Here is a 20,862-nt window from a genome sequence, read left to right as displayed (position 1 = left end):
AAAACCATACTCGTTTAACCACCAAGGTCCCCAGCTTATAAATAGAATGTAAATTGTAGCTTTATGAGTAGTTGATGTTTTCGCTTGCGTGGCATTGGAAGACTTTGACTCAAGTGTTGGACAAATACCAGATAAGGGGGTAAAAATGCAGACTCAGACAGTACATACCACAGCAAGCAGTGGCTTTAATTCTAGGTTCTAAGATGTTTTACCGAAACTCATGATTAATGTATTTGGCAACCTGTTGGTGTTTGTACCCAATGACAAAGATGCATTAAAAAGGCTTAAGGTGGTATTCAGTGCTACTTGCTCATGCGGAGTGTGAGATGTCTGGGCCTCGTAGTTGATTTGAACAGAGTAGCAACTGACCCCAACAAAGTTGGAGCCATCACCATTATGACTGAAGCAGATCTCATAGGAACGATGGAGTTACCCCGACCCATAGCAGAATTAAGTCATTCCTGGGCATGATTATGATTGTTATGGTTCATACAAGATTGTTCTCACATTGCCAAGCCCCTATTTGAGCTGGCTGCTGCTCTGAGAGGTACAAAAGCAATGCAAAAGGTGCGGCCATGTTTAGGAAACTCAGAAAAAACATTGTGATTCTTTTGAAAACTTGAAGGCAGCTCTTCTACAAACTGTTATTCTTGCCCATCCTGATGTCGCCCATTTATTTTGTCCACTGATGTGTCACTAGATAGACTTGGTGCTGTACTGCCTCAAGTTGCTGAGGGTGAGAACAGAGCAATATACCTGCCCTGCTCATCACTTTGAACTTCTAGCTTTGAAATGGGCTGTGTGTGATAAATAATAAAGAACTCCAATTGCTTGTTTATTTTTTTTTTGCTAGTTATAACTTTTAGTTAAAAGCCCCCAAATATGTCATGTATCAATCCTATAGAGTGTTATAAAATTATTATTTACATTTTATGCTAATTTACATTACTGTAAGTGCAGGTATAAGCTGAGCCAAGAGCAGGACTTCGGATATCTAAACACAGGACACATGGCTTCATATATTTAAAAGCTAAGTCAGGCCTTCAAGTGCAGTATAAGTTCCTGACCTCACAAATTCTCTTATGACTATGTAGGAACAAATTCCAAAAGACACTTAAAAAGTAAGAAATTCTGTGCCAGGATTGTGGTGGTTGTAGCTGCATACAATAATGTGCACTTACGTTTTGGTATATTCATATATTCATCCAGGTATATAAACATAATTAAATTTAGAACTACAAAATAAACATGGTACATGATAGAACAATTTGCACAAACACCTTTGATAGAATTACATTTCGCACATGACTTTAAAAGCACCAGGTCATATTATAATGTAAAAAAAAAAAAAAAATCTAATTATTTTGTGTCCTCTGAAGGCTGAAATATTTGTCCAAAAACCTCATACCTTTGAAAGATACAACATTTGAACTTAAAATACAACAGTTTATAAAGTACATATTACAGTTGTATCTAACCATAAAACCTGGCTCCAAAATAATTTACAATAAGATCAAATGTAAAAACAATAGCAATCATAAAAATAACTATACAAAGGTTCAAGCACTATCATACTTGAAAGTGTCTGACTTTTCCCATTTTAGCTTTAAGTGTCAAGTTAAAACATTAAAAATCTGGTGTCTAAAAAAACCACAAGTCCTCATGTAGATTAAAATAAAGGAAAACATCCACTCTTGCTGGTGTACAATCTGTATTGGATATTTGGATGCTTTTGAGTGTGTCCAGTTCTGTATTACATTCTTATTTGTTATAGACCACACAATCCAGTATGTTTTACATCACACATTAAACAGCTGTTACATTATGCCTTTCCATTTATGTGGATCTGATACAAATTTTATACTGATTTTAATTGAAAAAACTTTGTATACCTTTATATATCTTTTAAAATGTTTAAGAAGGCAGTCTGAATCTGGCAATGAGAGGAAGGTGATCAGATGAGTAGTGCCTATTAGGCAGGCCATTTACTTCTCTGAGCTCTGCTTCACTGACCAAAGCAAGCCTGGCTAACAGCTGCAGACCTCGTTCTTGTGCCACACTACACTCTGCAAACAAAAGAAATGACAGAATCATAGTAACTGTCTCTAAAAATGCCATGCAATACGTGTACTGCAGTAGGCAATGTAGCAGATAGCTGACTTAGGGTCATATCGTTACAGAATGCACTTAAAGCTTAACAGCATAAACGGCATAAAACCCACTTGTACCTGCTAGCATTTGGTGGTGGTTAATTTGTGTATTTGGACAACTACACACAGTATGTATACTACATGTCAGTGTGTTTGTTTGACATTTATTTTTTTCTATTGCTTTGTGTTTTAGCATTACTACTACTTTACATCATAGACTTCATACTGTTACTTAAAAAATAGAGGTAACAGTTTTTCCATTGTTTATACGTTATACCAATAAATGTAGTCATGAAAAATAAGAATAAAAACCAAGGTCACAATTTATCACAGTATATCCTAAATAAAATAATAAAAGGCAGCACTGTCTCTTGTAAAACAAGACTTTATATTTAAGAGGATTTTAAACCAACTATGCCTCCTTTTTAACATTGACTTAAGTATTAACAGAAAAAAACCTTCCCTGTTTAAATCTCCCAAAAACAATACACATTTTTTCCCATTCATGTAAGGCTTCATCTTTTCGTTTAGGGTATTGAATATGTGTGGGTTGTTTTTCTTTGCCTTTTATCTTAAGTAGAAGATTCCAGATTTTGGTAATGAGTGTTTAGTGTGAAATTGGTAACAAATGACTTCCTGCTCTGCTTTTTTGCTGTGTTAATTATCTTTTGGGCTCTAGCTTTGGTGATACATAGAGTATTACAACCCCAAATCAGAAAAACGTTGAAACACTATGGAAAATTCAAATAAATAATGCAATATTTCTTACATTAACTTTTTCCATTGCAGATAGTATGAACCCAAGATATTTTATTTTTAAAAATACATTGATTCCTGCATTTCAGCTATGCAACACGTTGCAAAAAAGTTGGGAGGCCAGTAGGGCCAATTTAGGGCCAGTATTGAGGTAAAAAACATTAAATAATTATGTGATTTAAAACAGGTGATGTCAACATAAATTAATATAAGACATATAAAACAGTTTTTTAAAATTGATTGTACAGGACAAGGCAGCAGCGGTGACTCCAACCACACAAAACCAATGTGACAGTAACAGTGGTGAAACTGAACAGACGGACACCGACTACACCCTCACTCAGAACTGACGTCAAACACTCACAGCACTGTAAATTTGTATTCAATATATAAACATTGGGTTGTTGTGTAGTAATAAAAATGTCAAAAAATTATCTCACTTGTTCGATCTGACTTTTCCTTCTGAGCTGGTGAATAGAAGATGTAATCAACAGTCATGGCTGTTCTGGAGTGACAGGTGGTGATTTCAGGATGACCGCTCTCTTTTAGGAAGTGAGAGTATACAGAGGCCAGCTTCAACCTGTGTTCAATTGTGGGTTTGCTAAAGCTGGAAAATGGCAAAGAAAGTAGCATTTCAGCTAACAAGAACTGCACCAGCAAGACTGAGAATCAGAGATGTGCTGTTTTACCTAATGTGTTTTACATCAAACAGATAAAGAGGGAAGAGCGAGATAAAGTGATCAAATAAGTCAAAAACCAAAGCAGTGCTATAAAAACAGAACTTAAACGTACCCATTTGATGATGCTCCAGATTGTAGCTTTGATTGCTCCTCATGGGGTTCTGTTGTGAAAAGACAATTGTGCAGGTCAGTGTAATTAAAAAAAAGTATATTTTTGATTGCTACAGTTGCAAAAACATCAATATACTAATGGATTCGTCTTTTTTTTTGCTTGTCAGCTCCATAGTCCACTAATAGATTTAAGGTTGGGACTTTCACTTAGCCATTTCAAATAATATTTTGAACTTCCATAACATTTTAAAACATTCAAAAAATAATTATTTACTTACAAACAACAAGCTGTGCAGTTCACCATGCATAGCACTAAGCATTTGCCAAACTTAAACTTTTGTCTTATCCACCTAAAAACCTTGTAAAAACATGAAGTCTTCTTGAACATGTTCTATGAATGTCTACAGCTCCCTCTAAAGTTTGTAAGGTTCTCTAATTAGTTTGGGTGTGGTTTGTGTAAAGTAGCCTTCTCACATCTCAGTAACTAGGACTTACAATGCAATGGTTTTGTAATGTAAAATATTTAACCAAGATGAATCATTTCAAGACCTTTTACAACTTTAATGTGACCTATAATGTGACCTATAATCTGACCTATAATTCACTTAAAAACAAACTAATACTTTGCTGAAGCACTTTTATGATAGCATTTAGTCTTTTAGAGCATGAGTCTATATACATGACACATCTTGACATGGCAATATTTGACAATTCTTCCTTGCAAAAGTGCTTCAAGTCTGTCAGATTGACAATACTATAGAAATGAAACTTGGATATAACTTAGAGTAGTCAGTGTACAGCTTGTATAACAGTATAGATTTACTGTCTTCTGAAAATAACTCAACACACAGCCATTAATGTCTAAATGGCTGGCAACATAAGTGAGTACACCCCACAGTGAACATGTCCAAATTGTGCCCAAATGTGTCGTTGTCCCTCCCTGGTGTCATGTGTCAAGGTCCCAGGTGTGAATGGGGAGCAGGGCTGTTAAATTTAGTGTTTTGGGTACAATTCTCTCATAGTGGCCACTGGATATTCAACATGGCACCTCATGGCAAAGAACCCTCTGAGGATGTGAGAAATAGAATTGTTGCTCTCCACAAAGATGGCCTAGGCTATAAGAAGATTGCTAACACCCTGAAACTGAGCTACAGCATGGTGGCCAAGGTAATACAGTGGTTTTCCAGGACAGGTTCCACTCGGAACAGGTTTCGCCAGGGTCGACCAAAGAAGTTGAGTCCACGTGTTCAGCGTCATATCCAGAGGTTGGCTTTAAAAAATAGACACATGAGTGCTGCCAGCATTGCTGCAGAGGTTAAAGAAGTGGGAGGTCAGCCTGTCAGTGCTCAGGCCATATGCCGCACACTGCATCAACTCGGTCTGCATGGTCGTCATCCCAGAAGGAAGCTGACGCACAAGAAAGCCCGCAAACAGTTTGTTGAAGACAAGCGGTCTAAGAACATGGATTACTGGAATGCCCTGTGGTCTGACGAGACCAAGATAAACTTGTTTGGCTCAGATGGTGTCCAGCATGTGTGGCGGCGCCCTGATGAGGAGTACCAAGACAACTGTCTCTTGCCTACAGTCAAGCATGGTGGTGGTAGCATCATGGTCTTGGGCTGCATGAGTGCTATCGGCACTGGGGAGCTGCGGTTCGTTGAGGGAAACATGAATTCCAACATGTACTGTGACATTCTGAAACAGAGCATGATCCCCTCCCTTCAGAAACTGGGCCGCATGGCAGTTTTCCAACACGATAACAACCGCAAACACACCTCCAAGATGACAACTGCCTTGCTGAGGAAGCTGAAGGTAAAGGTGATGGACTAAACCCAATTGAGCACCTGTGGGGCATCCTCAAGTGGAAGGTGGAGGAGTTCAAGGTGTCTAACATCCGTGATGTCATCATGGAGGAGTGGAAGAGGATTCCAGTAGCAACCTGTGAGCTCTGGTGAATTCCATGCCCAAGAGGGTTAAGGCAGTGCTAGATAATAATGGTGGTCACACAAAATATTGACACTTTGGGCACAATTTGGACATGTTCACTGTGGGGTGTACTTACTTATGTTGCCAGCCATTGAGTGTGTTGAGTTATTTTCAGAAGACAGTAAATATATACTGCTATACAAGCTGTACATTGACTACTCTAAGTTATATCCAAGTTTCATTTCTATAGTGTTGTCCCATGAAAAGATATAATGAAATATTTGCAGAAATGTGAGAGGTGTACTCACTTTTGTGAGATACTGTATGTAGACCTCTTGGCAGCCTCCCAAACCCTAGATACTTCATCCATGTACTGATAACAGTTTTCCTTGGTATATGTATGTATATATGGTATATGTAATGCCATGGAAATTGTTTGCACCCTTCTCCTGACTGATGCTTTTCAACATGATCCTTGAGCATTTTATGGTTTTTTTTTAGACCTAGATGGCTTTTGCTGTGAAATGTCAGGAAGATACTACTAAAACAGCTGAACTTTATATGTGGTTAATTGATGGTAAGTATGTAATGACTACTATTTGTTTCCTTATTAGGATTTTAACGTCATGTTTTACACTTTGGTTACATTCATGACAGAAACGGTGGTTACTCATTACACAAGGTTCATCAGTTTACAAGGTTATATTGAACACAGTCATGGACAATTTAGTATCTCCAATTTACCTCAGTTGCATGTCTTTGGACTGTGGGAGGAACCCGGAGCACCCGGAGTAAACCCATGCAGACACAGGGAGAACATGCAAACTCCACACAGATTCAGACTCCACATTATTGTAAGTATTATTATTTTTACAATTGAAACAATTTTAGCTTGTTTATAAATTTAATTGCACAGATTATATACCACATTAAATAGGGAAATTAATCTGAAATAAACCTGGCATTTTAAGTCTACAAACGAGGTGTTTAGACTTTTTATATTAAACACAAACTTGTAAGCTATTGTCATTAATTTATCCATTACTGGGACGCAGTTAAAGAGTCATAACTGCAAATGTATACTAAATAAATAATACACCCAATATGGATTTTTTTGAAAGATGAAACATTATAAGCAAGTTATTGTACAACCCCAAATCAGCTGGGACGTGGTATGGAAAATGGGAAAAAGAACACACTGTGTTTCTTGACAGAATGGACCCAAGATATTTCATGTTTTGGCTGTATATACATCCTGCATTTCAGGCCTGCAGCACATTCCAAAAGGCTAGTAATGAGGTAAGGTGAGTAAAGGGCAAGGACACAAGCCTAAGCTGTACACCCATGATCTCTGATCCCTGCGACATCACTGCATCAACAACTGCCTGTTCCTTAAAATAGCTGATATAACCACATGGGCAAGAAATTATTTTGGCAAACCTTTGTCAAGTACTAAAATATGGAGTTTCATTTAAAAACACCACGAGTAAAAAGGTGTTTCAGATCTTTTTTTTATTTATTGACGCAGTGTGCTTCTGACCTAGGACGAAGAGAACCACCCAGACTGTTATCAGCAACATGTCCACAAGCCAGGGTCTGTCATGCAATAGAGTTGTGTCAGAGCCCTTGGCAAAGGTAACTTACACTTCTAAGATGCCATCATTAATGCAGAAAAGTAGAAAAGTATCCGTATTTTAGAACACCACATTCTGCCTTCTGGACATATTTCTTTGCATTTTCTAAACTGTACCAACTTTTTCTGAAACACTTTTTTCTTGAAGACAAAGATTTAGTAATACAGGGTAATAAATCACCATTTGATTGACCTTCAAACTGACACAGCTGAGAGATACCAAGGCTAGAGGGCCAAATAGGCACGGTAAGGAATCGATGACCTCGATGATTTTCTTCCTGTCCAGATACCTAAAACAAGATGACAAATTTTGGTTTTTTTAAATAATACTATTTAAAATAAAAAAAGAAGGGGAAAAAAAGAAAATGGTCATTTCAGCTGAACAATGCCAGGCCTCATTCAACAGTGTAGCTTAACTGACACAGAGCACATGTGCTTAGCAGTTAGGGTACTGGACTAGTAATCAAGAGGTCGCTGGTTCAAGCCCCACCACTGCCAGGTTGCCACTGCTGGGTCCTTAAGCAAGGCCCTTAACCCTCAATTACTTAGATAACATACTGTCACAGAACTGTAAGTCACTTTGGATAAAAGCCTCTGCTAAATGCCAAAAATGTAAATGTGCTTGACTGGCCTGCCAGCAGTAGAGATTTGTCTGTTACCAGTTAATCTGCGTCCAGAACAGTGTTAATTGTATAACCTTGGCCTTATTTTGCCTTTGTCCCAACTTTTTTTATTGTGATGCAGATGTGATATTCTGTTGTTTTTATATTTACACAATGCAATTAGGTTTGTCAGTGAAAACACTAAAATGTTTTTAAACACTAAAAAAGTATTTAAAATGTAAACCATTGTAAAGCACTAACTTATCATTTGTCAGTTTGCAACTGAATTAAAATCAACTCACTGCTTATTGTGTTGCATTTTCCTTTAGCTTGCACAAAAGTTAATCGAAATATATATTCTGTCATATTATACTACAACTTTGGATTGAACCATACCTAATATTTACTATATGCAAATATGTTATCTAATATGAACATAATACTTTAACTCTTTATAATGATAATATAGGGTAAGGTTAAACACTACTTAAACAAAACTAAGCTCTTCCCCTACCTTTCCAGTGGGCATGCCTGCATACTCCAGCTTGTTATCTTTAATGAAGGTGTAGAGAGGACTAGCAGGTACAGAGTTAAAGTCACCACACAACACCACAGGACAGGTGGTACCATCATCCAGCCGTGACACACGACTGATTTCAGCCAGTAGCAGTGCTAGCTGTGCTAGTTTAATATCACCACGACGTGGGTTATACAGCAGGTGTGTGGTGGCCACACAGATGTGCCCTAAGCCCAGTTCCTTCACTGGCTGCAGCATCACAACCAAACCTACATTATCCCGATCCAGCAGTGGAATTCCTCTGCGATAAAACTCAATGGGGTGGGTAGACAACAGTTTGAAGCGTGAGTGTTTAAATGCCACTACACAGCCATCAAGCTTGTGGCCCGTCCGTCGTTTGTACTCACAGTGGTAGCCTAAAAAGCAGTGGTGGAGAGATCATTTAAATGATTTTTTGAATACATTTAGCTATGAAACTGTGATTCTATGTGATCAAGAGTTTTGTTGCCATACAGCACATAAGTAAATTGTAGTGAAAGGCTCTGCTTGACTCCATGAAGTATATGGTGACTGTTGTCAAGCACTAAAGCTTAACTTTATGGAGTATTTCAATCAATTGCATACTGTGAATTATACAAGGATTTTAAGAATGAGTAAATAATTTAGTACAACATTACAAAAAGCAGTCAGCGAGCAGACAGATACTGTGTAGCAACACATACAAAAATAAACGGCAAATGGACACATACTGTTACTTGTCTAGTCAAGTTAATGGAACATACCTAGATATTCAAGACTGGGTTTGATCTGTTTTGTATAGTGATCCTCCTGCACCTCCTGAAGACACATTATCTGTGGAGTCAAAGGGGGTTCACCAATTTACATAAACTGCATAATTTCAAATCCACTTCATCTTTACAAATCAGTTCTTTACAACATGTTATCCAACCATTGAATATAACTTTTGCTTATGCTTTTTCGGAGACGCTTGATTTGTGCAGACTTGTATTTAAATTGCGTAGATGGATCCATCATTACTACACCAGCAGTCTAAGTAACATAAATGGCAGTTACAAATCACTGACAGGAATTTTCCTAATTAGTTACATAAGAGTTTTAAGTGAGTAATTAAAAACCTTATTAAAACATAAACCCAATCATTAACATTTTGTGTCGGTAATAATTTATTTAATAATGTATTAATATTTGTTTCATATATTAGAACTTTATTTTAAACCATGACTATTTTATCATACAATAAAATGTCAGCAATTACAATTTCTTCCCCACAATGTTTGTGAAAGAGCTGGTGACCATTATACTGCACCAAAAAGTCACCTAGCATCTTACAACATAATTCCTTGCCCTATGGATCACTATGATTGTTCTGCACTTTATTTTGGGATATATTTCTATTTTAAAAATACCAATTTTATGCCAATAAAAAAATAAAAAAATAAAAACCATTGTTCATGCCTAGTGTACAATAGTTACAGATGTACTCAAGAAGACCAAATATTTTACTTACATCTGCACTGTGTTCCTCAAACTCTTTGATGATGTTGGAGAACCTGTAATGCCAATCCAAAATAAGTGGGTTACAATGTTTGTAAAGGTAAGGATTACTGAGGAGCAGGTCTTGGGAAAGAACATTGTAACACATCACAGAAAAATCAAAGGGCTGAACTCCTATTCTTTTATCTGCCTGTGGCCCACAGCTACACATATCAGTAAGGTCCTCCCATTGTCTTCTTAACTCTGCATGAGAGAAATGAAAAAAGTCGGAACATGTATGTTACCATTTCACTTTACAGCAAGTTGCATTAACATAATTATTTTAAGCTCTATGTGTACATTAAACCACTTTATAAGTTATACCTGTTTTAATCCCTGTCTTTTCAAGGTTTGATTGAACCTTTCCTGATTGAGGTGGAATGGCAGTGACATTATGTAGCCATGCAGGACCTATTTCCCTGCTCTCCTTCTCTTGCTTAGTGGTGACCTTTGCCTTTACAGAGTCTTTTTCTTCTATACTTTTTCTTCTTTTTAGTGGAGGTTCTTTATGAGTGTGCTCCATCAGGCTAGAGAAGAGATGAAGGCCCCGTTGGAAATCACTTTTGTGCAATACACTCAGCTTGATGAAAGAAGTGAACAGATTTCTGGTGGTAAAAAATGATAATTGATTTTTACAGCATGAATGTCTGGGCTGCCGCCACTGTCTCCATACACAATATGTAGCTGGACAAGAGATCACTGCAGTCAAGGGATGAACAAACATGGGTGGACTGTGGAAAAAGAAAAGATCAAACCATTCAGAAAACAAGCCAGCTCTAAAACTCTGCTAGTTTTTAACCAAAATAAATGGAGATATTTTTATTTAGGCCAGGAAGGACATTTTAAAGAATACATCATTTTGTGTGGTTTTAAAATTTAGCTGTCACATTAAGTACAGACACAAGTTATATTAAATCTGAATCTAATTTTTTGTACCTTATTTGTAAATCATTTGTTTATCTGATGTAAAATTGGCATGCATGATAAGGGATGCAGTGAGATTTAAAACAACAGGACCTAAGGCATAAACACACTGGACAGGGAGCCAGTCCTTTACAGGGCATATTTAACTCACCCATTCACACAATTACTACCTTACAAATAAGCGCAATTTGTAGCAGCCAATCCACCCTCTAGCTGTTTTCAGTGGGGGAAAAAAACAAAAAGGAGCAGCAGCAGAAAATCCACATACACATTTAAAACTACCAAGGAGTTTAAAACTACCAAGGTGCTCACACAAATTTGCTGCCCTTGTTTGTATCTATTTAATAATTATATACATATATATCATATATGTATAAGAACACTGTTTGACTGTTTAATAATTATATACATTATATATCATAGTTCTTTATATTTCGCCAGTGGATTACTACTAACTCATTAGCAAACATTAGAAAAATTAAATTGTGCAAATAAAAAACATATCTCAACTAGAACTGGGTAACAGTGTCTAATACCACGTATGTGTTAACTAAATTTCAAAATGTAATGGCACACCCAAGCATATTGACAGCCCAAATAAATATTTATCATGTTTACTAAGCATTTGAAATATCAATCATATCCATAAAACCCACTGCATATCACTTTCACCGCCAGGGATTCCCTGTTGCTCAGACCATCAGACCAGAGACTTTCATGTTGCCAAATATATATATTGTTCACTGTAAATATGAAATAATTTTGAGTGCCTGTGGCTCTGTCATCATTAGCAACTGATGACTCGTGTAAACTTACATAATTACATTACTAAAGTGCACGTAAGCCCTGTAATCGTATTACTATCGTAAACTTATTTCTTGAATTGATGCAATTATTTTGTGTATGTAAACGCACACAGTGAAGTGAACGGATGAGCGTAATCTTAAATGTTGGCTAACTTGCCTCTGCTTTTAAGATACATGCACCGTCGTTATGCACAGTGAAGACAGCTGCAGCCCCAAGCAGAATCAAACAAGAGGCGTTAGCTAGCTAGCTATGCAAGTGGACTAGCATAATTTGAACTTTGTATGTCGACACGTTTCCTCAGAATCCCTTAGTAAAACCTGTCAATATTCTCTTCAGTTAAGCTAAATACCAGCTTAAGATAAAACGGAGTTTGTATAAGTAACTGTAGTCAGCTAATGCTGCACAAAAACATTAGTGAGGGCTTGTGCGCTGACGTCACTACGGGATCTCGAATGTGACGAAAGTAGTAAAATGACAAACGCGATTGGGTTTGGCTCAGAGCGGTAGAGAGAACAGAGTGGCGACACTCCCATAGGGAACCGTTGGAAAGGGGGCGGGACATTTTTTCTGCCCAGCTTCCGGGTTGTGGAGCTCTGTATAGTTCCAAACAACCCATAGAGCCCCATTCATTTCCACTACTTATCAAACATTTTTAGCTGTATGTTGCTTTGTTTTAAAAAAATTATGAATTTAATGTCATTAATATACTTAATACTGTTATTGTTTAGCATTTGCTCAGCACTAAATGTTACATGTTTATCTTAATTAATAGGTATAACCCAATTTAGCTTAGTCAGTTAAGCTTAATTAATGACACACGAGTCTTTTCACCTAAAATGAGTTGATTAATCAAGATTCTTGTTACAGAAATGATCATAAAACATTAGAACCACAATAAATCATTATACTTTTACTTTCATACTTAAGTACATTTGAAGGTAAATTTAGTTTAGTACTTTAGTGGAGGTAAAGAGTATTTTTACTTTTACTACTACTTTTACTGGAGTAATATGTTACCTTGGATATCTCTACTTTAACTCAACTACATGGTTTGTCTACCTTGTCCACCACTTACATTAGACAAAATGAACTAGTGCATATTCATAATGAATTCATTAATGTATTACATGTAGGAATCAATTATTAATCACTCATGAAATAAGAGATGAATGAATGCTTTTTCATGTACCTGCACTATAATGTTTTTGGTACGGTAATGTGTTTATCAATCTGTTCATTCAGTGCAGGTAAACCTTATGAATCCAGCACATGACTTAGTGTTTAGCAAAAATGATTATTATTATGAATCCTCAGGAAAGTGAAGGGAGATTAGTTTATGCAAAAATCAAAACATAAAAAACTTTAATGTCTATACTGTATATTGTCTCTACTACTTAAGGATATCGCATTATGTAATGTATGCTAATATAATGTACTGTGTGTTAACAAGAACGACCTATTAACAAGTCATTATAAACATCAATCTTCCACTTTATATACCAAATTGACATTAAAGCAGATGCAGTAAATGTAAACGCAGTTGAAAATACCCAGAAATTGTACAAATGTTTATTATTTGCCGTTTAATATTTCATTTACTGCTGCCTGTCCCATTTGAGAACATGACAGCGCCGGGTTTGTTTGGAACTATTGAGGGTTACATGAACCACGTGACCGCGTAGCGGCGAGATCAAGGAGTGTCGCAACTCTCTCTATCTACGGCTCTGGTTTGGCTCTTTGCACAACTACTTCCGCATTTTCTTTAGTGCTGCTCCAGCGTTTCCGGCTTGGCATTTCCGGTTTTCCACTACATTCGCAATGGCGGTATTTTTCAGTCGGTGTTTGCAAGAGCTTCCAAAAATGAACATTAACGACATTCATCGGATATGTAAGAAGACCAGTAAAGCCCCCTCTAGCAAGCTGGAGAAGGGCTTTAAACTGTATGCCTCGTCATACATCCACAACTACGAAGGTAAGGAAACGCTTATCTTATATTTTAGGTTAGCCCGCGAAGTACAGAAAGAAGCTACTTAGCTAGCGTTAGCAAGGGTAACTACATTAGTGTTAGCTGGGTTAGTTTGTCCTGTTGACAAGTGGAAGTATTATGTTGAAACTGCAACTTGGCTGTTGTTCATGATATTTACTTCTAGGCATGTTTTCCATTAAAATTATTATGTTTTATGTCTTTTTTCACCCTGTTATGCTGTAATGGTCAGTATTGCTAACACAGCTTAACAGCATGAAAACGTTGCTCATTTGTTTACTAACGATGAGGTAACTAGCTATCTAATGTACAAACTGTACAATTAATTTGTATGTTATTTTTATTTAGTGTCGAATAGGGACAGGCTGTCAGGGGAGGCCAGTGTGAGAGCCTTGTGCTACAGATCCATGAAGAAGAACGAGTCGGCGCACATTTTACGAGTAGGGAGGAAGTGTAGGGCTAAACCAGGGGTTTCAGACTTCACTCCTGTGTCCACAGCACTGCAGAGTTTAGCATTAACTTCATTTAATGTTCACTTCTTATATAACTGTCTTGTTCTAAAATTGGAAAAAGCTGTTGGCATCCAGGAGCTGAGTTTGACCCTCTATGGCAGTGTTTCTCAGTCATGTTCCTGACCACTCCATACAGTTTTAAATAGAGATGGGACGATCGATCGGCTATGAATCGGTATCGGCCGATTTTTAATCAAAATATGCTATCGGCGATATTTCCTAAAAGTAGCCGATTCGATCGTGTGATATATAAAGATCACGTTAAGTTAACAGCTCAGTGGATTGATCCGGACTTTGAGCTACGAAGCACCAACCATCACATCACCATTCATCAACCATCCTACAGAAACCACAGTGAAAGCTCTTCATGACCTAAAATAACATCATTAACGTTGTGCATCATACATACGATGCAATTTTGCTGATTGTAATATTTACTTTAAAAAGATAATTCAACCCGGTCACATCTGAGTCGATTCTATCAGCACGTTATATAAACTCCTGGTTCACTTTGGTAAATCGTAAGCGGTTCTTACTTGTGATGTAGATGAGAACAGAAAACGTTACAGAGCCAATCCGAGGCAAAAGTTTATTCATTACCAAATTCGTTAGTTCAGGATCATCTGCTGAACTTTTAGCTCCTTAGACGGAACGAGTCTGACGGTCGGTTACAGATCTGTGGTAATAGCAGTTTAATTAAGCTTTTTAATGAAGCTTTTTAATGTAAGAGAGTCACACAAAATGTTCTGTAGTAGTTGGTGTTTATTTAAAACCACGACATTTAATTAATAACAGTGTAAACACGGAGAGATAACTGAGAAGAGAAACTTACGCTTCGCGAAAAATGACTCGTGAATCAATGAATCACTTATAGCGATACAGTGAACAAAGCGTCTCTTCTAAAGGCGCACACACACACACACAAACACGCGCGCGCTGCTCCTGTTTATCTTCACTGTGAGGCTCTTTTTAAGTTTATTTATTTTATTTACTGCTAACCCCCGATCGGTGCCAAAAACCCCGATCGTCCCATCTCTAGTTTTAAATATTCCATGATTCAACGTACCAAGAATTCAATATACCTATATATCGGTGCCAAAAACCCCGATCGTCCCATCTCTAGTTTTAAATATTCCATGATTCAACGTACCAAGAATTCAATATACCTAATCTAGAGTTACCAGAAGTAGCATTAAGAGACACTGCTCTAGCAATGAACATATTGGCAATCCAGGATTCCTAAAGTCAGTCTTATGAACGCCATACTTAGCAATTTTTTGTGTTTCCCCCACATGACCAGCCTTTACTTAGGTAATGAGCTGAATCTGGTGGAAAAATATGCAACACATAGGGTTTAATGACTGGGTTGGGATCTCTTTTTGCTCTGAAGTTCAGATGTTCAAATCAGTCTTCACTGTTCTTTGATGTTCTTGGTTCTATATCCAAAACCTATTGCTATAAATTAAGCAAGAGGTTCCAGGTTCCATTCTTGGGGTGCTTATGCCATACATATTTTTTCTCTCCATTTTAAAACACTTTACTCAGCCTCACCCACGAGGAACTTAATTTGTTAATTAGTTCAATCAGGTTTTAGATAAGTTAAAACAAAAAATGTGATGTGGGATCACCAGCACTGGTATAGGAACCCATGAATTAAACAAAGTCATTACTAATTTGCTTACCCCCTTACAGATCGGGCTACGTGATTCATCTCCTGTTGTGCTGACACACACATGCAGTTCATGTGTTGCAGGCACTGCCCTATGCAACCACATAGTGGCTTTGCTTTTTCAAACTGCACATTTCTCTCAGCTCAGTGTGCCAGTAGTTCCTCCTGTGCACAGCTGTACTGAAACTGAACAGCGCTGGCACAAACCTCGGACAATTGTAAGTTTATAATAATCACACTTGATAAGCATTCTAATTTAATGCACTGTCTGAACTACATTGCAGCAACGTTTGTCTCTCTTATTAGGGTGTAAAGCCAGGACCAATCAACAACATGATCACCTGTGCCAAATCAAAAGTCTCAAGGCGTAGTTAGGTAAGGTGATTAATTACTTTACAAATCTGCTCATTTGACCTGCAGTTGTACAATTTACCTGCTCTACCACACCTGAAATGTATAAATAGTTATAATTAACTTTAATTTATTATTAACCTGAATGCTTATAGTTTGGGGTATTGTCTCTACTTACATTTGTAGGAGTGGACTCTACAGGGGCATGGTGGGCCCTTTACCGGATCCATGCATGCTTAGAGTGGCAGAGGCTTATGAAAAATTCAGCCTTGAAGACAAGCCGCTGGTGACCACCATGGGCATGGAACTCAACAAGCCAGCTGTGCAGTGTGCATTTGGTATGGTGCAGGAGGGCAGTGTTCTGTCATATCAGCAGCCTGTTTTACCATCACGACACATCACGCTGCATCCTGATGTTCTATCAACCCCACTTCTGCCTCTGAAAGACCACCACCTTGATGCACCCACCTGTGCTTTTGTGTGCACTGAACAGGAGCTTTTTGATATGGCTCACAAAATTGAGGTGTCAACTCGGGAGCAGAGTTCTTGGGCTGAGTGGCATCTGCTCCGCAAGCCTAGAGTAACAAATAATTAATAAATAATAATAATAAATAATAAAAAATAATAAATATTGGAAACAGAATTTGTTTAGACTTAATGTTTTAATGTACAAAGAGTATACAAAATATTTACAAAACCTGGTGTGTCTAAAATATGCTCTTTTACAGTTTAATAAATACATAATTTGTGGACAGAAATGAGAAAATGTAAATATTGAATATTCTGTATACTTATTAAATTATAGGGCGGCACGGTGGGTAGCAGTGTCGCCTCACAGCAAGAAGGTCCTGGGTTCGATCCCCAGGTGGAGCGGTCCGGGTCCTTTCTGTGTGGAGTTTGCATGTTCTCCCCGTGTCTGTGTGGGTTTTCTCCGGGTGCTCCGGTTTCCTCCCACAGTCCAAAGACGTGCAAGTGAGGTGAACTGGAGATATAAAATTGTCTGTAACTTTTCAATATAACTTGTGAACTTGTGAAGTGTAAAACATGATATTAAAATCCTAATAAACAAACAAAATTAAATCATATGTTTACTTAATAAAAGATTGTTTGTGTTTTTGTGAAACAGTGCATTGTGTTTATGTAAAGAACTGGTGTGTAATGCAAATTATTTACATGTTTGCTAAATTAAATCAGGAGCTGAATTTAAAGTGTTGAGAAATACAACAGTATAAATTACAGAGGGCATGGGGTCCCTAGGACTGGAGTTGATAACTACTGCTTTATTTTTTATTTAACCCATACCTTAACTAGTGCTTTGTTTTGATAGTTTGACAACAGGCATGCCACTGTAAATAACTGGCTAATGTTTACTGTATGGGAAAGGGAAATTAATTTGCCGTGGAGCCTGAGTGCTGTAGCTGTTCCATTAAAAAAAGCAATGGTACTGCACCCTTCGTCAATCTTCTCCGATTATCTGGAATTTTTGGTTCAACCAAGTGGTCTGGTAAGAAATGTCTGCTACAGACCTTCGTATAAGGCGAAATAGTAAAGTGGTCCCGACGGATGTTTATTAGCCACTGCCTCCTGAGTTCATAGCTGGGAAGCTATGAAAACTTCCATTAAACTTCGCCGACTCAATAATCCAGGTACACAAATCCACAAAGTTTAATCAGTTCATCTGGACACAAGTTTGTTGTAGAGATACGTTTCGTCACTCAATCCGAATGACTTCTTCAGTCTGAGCTGGTGTTGAATACCCCAACCTTATATGCAGCTAATTTGCATAACGACCGATCACTGCCCATTGCATAACAATGGAACCGGTGATCAGGTCCATATGTAATTCACGATGACCATTGATTACAATGGCCATGTGTGTCTTTCACACATCATTGGGGTTAAGCTCCTATTACGGCGTTGTATGATGGTGAGAGATGTACTCTCAGGCCCCCTCCCCGGTTCAGGGATGGTGATGTGGACAAGTGGGACACTGGTGATGTGGACAAGTGGGTGAAGAACTTGTCGGACAGACAACTCACACAAGCGGAGAAAGACATTTTGGCTAAGGGGTTGAATTTTGCTGTTACACCAAAGCAAGTCCCACTAGTGGAACTGATCACAGCCACAGAATCAGCAATCCGCACCAACAACATCTCCGACCTGGAAGCGGAACAGTTGCGGATGAAAGTGTCAGCTTGCCTTAGTAAAGCAAAGCCACCGCCATCCAACATCAGCAGAGACGAGAGGTATGCACTTACTACACTTAGTAAGGACAATAACATCATCATACTTCCTGCTGACAAGGGTAGATGTACTGTTCTGTTAAACCAGATAGACTATCATGAGAAAGTGATGTTGTTACTTAGTGACACTAACACTTATGAGCTGCTGAAACGAGATCCAGGTAGTAGCTACAAGAAAAAGGTGATAGATTGTCTGAAAATTTTAGAACAGAACAATGCTATTGACAGGGCTTTGTACTACAAATTATATCCGGGGGAGGCTACACCTAGTCTGTATGGGTTACCTAAGATACACAAACAGGATGTACCTTTACGACCCATTGTTTGTATGATTAACTCTGTGACTTATAACATTTCTAAGTTTCTAGCATCGATTCTCAACCTGTTGGTAGGTAGCACGGAACACCACATTCAGAACACCATGGATTTTGTGGACAAGGTGAAGGGCGTCATCATGGAGACGGAGGAAACAATGGTCTCGTATGATGTTACATCCCTCTTCACGTGCATTCCGGTTGCTGAGGCAGTGGAGGTGGTCCATAGGAAACTACAAGGCGACCCCACCCTGAGCACGAGGACCACCCTTACCACGGATCAAGTGTGCACACTCCTAGAAATGTGTCTTCAGTCCACCTACTTCTCGTACAGAGGACAGTTCTACAAACAGAAACATGGGTGTGCTATGGGGTCCCCCGTCTCACCTATTGTTGCAAACCTGTACATGGAGGAAGTGGAAAAGAAGGCACTAAGGTCCTACTCAGGGACACCACCGAGTCATTGGTTCAGATATGTGGACGACACCTGGGTTAAAATAAAATCAGAGGAAGTACCACATTTCACGGACCACATCAACTCGGTGGACAAACACATCAAGTTCACAAGGGAGGATGCAAGCAACAAATTGAAATTGCTAGTAAAGATGGGGGACGTTTGAAAGTAAATGTGTACCGCAAACCAACACACACGGACCAGTACTTAAGGTTTGACTCCCATCATCCATTGGAGCACAAACTAGGAGTCATCAGGACGCTGCACCACCGGGCGAACAGCATCCCCACAGACACTACGGCCAAGGATAGAGAGAAATCTCATGTCAAGAAGGCCCTGGGTGAATGTGGTTATCCCAACTGGGCATTCGTAAAAGCGGGAAAAATGCCCAGACACGGCTCCAGTGGATCGAAGGGAGGAGAAGAACAACTGCGGTCTAAACGCAAACCAGTGGTGATTCCGTATGTGGCAGGAGTATCGGAACAATTAAGACGGATATTCTCCAAACATCGTGTTTCAGTTGCTTTCAAACCCCAGAACACGCTACGCCAGAAATTAGTTCACCCTAAGGACCGGGTTCCTCGACACAAACAGAGTAACGTAGTGTATGCTGTTAGGTGCCAGGAGGATTGTTGGGAACTGTACATCGGGGAAACTAAACAGCCACTGGCAAAACGGATGGCCCAACATAGAAGATCAACCTCTCTTCTGGCCAGGACTCCACGGTTTACACCCACCTGCAAGCCAGCGGCCACTCATTTAATGATGAAGATGTGCAGATCCTTGACAAGGAGGAACGCTGGTTTGAACGTGGAGTCAAAGAGGCCATTTACGTGAAGAGGGAACGACCATCCCTGAACCGGGGAGGGGGCCTGAGAGTACATCTCTCACCATCATACAACGCCGTAATAGGAGCTTTACCCCAATCATGTGTGAAAGACACACATGGCCATTGTAATTAATGGTCATTGTGAATTACATATGGACCTGATGACCGGTTCCATTGTTATGCAATGGGCAGTGATCGGTTGTTATGCAAATCAACTGCATATAAGGTTGGGGTATTCAACACCGGCTCAGACTGAAGAAGTCATTCGGCTTGAGTGATGAAACGTATCTCTACAACAAACTTGTGTCCAGATGAACTGATTCAACTTTGTGGACTTTGAAAGGTATATACTGAACATCCTGGATGCAGTCACATGACTGTTATTACTAATAAATCCACTTACATCTTGTATGATTTGTATTTTTGGAAATATAATTTGTATATTTGAAATAAATTTATTACAGATTTATTGATTTTTATTTAAATGTAATGTAATATTTAAATGTAATTTGTCATTATAACGACATCCTTTTCTCGTTATAACGACATACTGACGGCTTTTTTTTTTATCTGCAGTACGGAAGCGTAAACATATTCAACTCCCAAGCTTTGCAAATTGTTAGGATCCCTCAGTGTTCTTAAGAGTTTTCACTTGTAGAAACGTTACAGAATGGCATCCCAATCCAAATCCCCCCCCCCCCCCCCCCCCCCCTTCATGGCTATGTCTTGAGCCAACATAAAAACGCTTTGTTTATGGAGAAATATGACACACTTGGTTTTCCATACTGATCGATGCTGTTTCAGTGTGCGCGAGACTGCCACACATCTGCATTCGTAGATAATGTA

General features: G+C 38.5%; 2 protein-coding genes, 1 long non-coding RNA gene and 1 pseudogene across 6 annotated transcripts in view; 3 read left to right on the top strand and 1 right to left on the bottom strand.

Moving 5' to 3' along the window:
• vash2 (vasohibin 2) overlaps positions 1-3,301 on the top strand; it is a 40,803-nt gene extending 37,502 nt beyond the window's left edge. The window contains exon 8 of the mRNA XM_063001998.1: positions 3,155-3,301. The gene's annotated coding sequence lies outside the window, so the exon portion shown is untranslated. The remainder of the gene's footprint in view (positions 1-3,154) is intronic.
• On the bottom strand, positions 903-11,985 carry angel2 (angel homolog 2 (Drosophila)). Of its 4 annotated transcripts, XM_063001991.1 has the most exons (10): positions 11,817-11,985; positions 10,566-10,660; positions 10,254-10,456; positions 9,904-10,133; positions 9,158-9,227; positions 8,373-8,791; positions 7,438-7,546; positions 3,699-3,747; positions 3,347-3,513; positions 903-2,066 (listed from the first exon to the last, which is right to left on the bottom strand). In XM_063001991.1, the coding sequence occupies exons 2-10, from the start codon at positions 10,598-10,600 to the stop codon at positions 1,915-1,917; spliced, it is 1,434 nt and encodes a 477-aa protein (XP_062858061.1). In that variant the 5' UTR covers positions 10,601-10,660; positions 11,817-11,985; the 3' UTR covers positions 903-1,914. The 4 variants fall into 4 exon arrangements, with proteins under 4 accessions (XP_062858061.1, XP_062858059.1, XP_062858060.1 ...); XM_063001989.1 differs by having other exon boundaries at positions 10,254-10,660; XM_063001990.1 differs by having other exon boundaries at positions 7,450-7,546; positions 10,254-10,660.
• Positions 11,986-15,622: 3,637 nt separating this feature from the next.
• On the top strand, positions 15,623-17,299 carry LOC134319921 (uncharacterized). The gene is made up of 3 exons (XR_010013580.1): positions 15,623-16,043; positions 16,132-16,200; positions 16,363-17,299. It is a non-coding gene; the product is annotated as an uncharacterized LOC134319921 (long non-coding RNA).
• A 742-nt stretch (positions 17,300-18,041) lies between these two features.
• Positions 18,042-20,658, top strand: LOC134320837 (uncharacterized; annotated as a pseudogene).
• Positions 20,659-20,862: the final 204 nt, after the last annotated feature.

The sequence above is a fragment of the Trichomycterus rosablanca genome, chromosome 9 (assembly GCF_030014385.1).
Source record: "Trichomycterus rosablanca isolate fTriRos1 chromosome 9, fTriRos1.hap1, whole genome shotgun sequence".
Classification (NCBI taxonomy): Eukaryota; Metazoa; Chordata; class Actinopteri; order Siluriformes; family Trichomycteridae; genus Trichomycterus; species Trichomycterus rosablanca.
The sequence above is the reverse complement of the archived record's forward strand: the minus strand, read 5'-3'. Positions and strand labels throughout refer to the sequence as shown.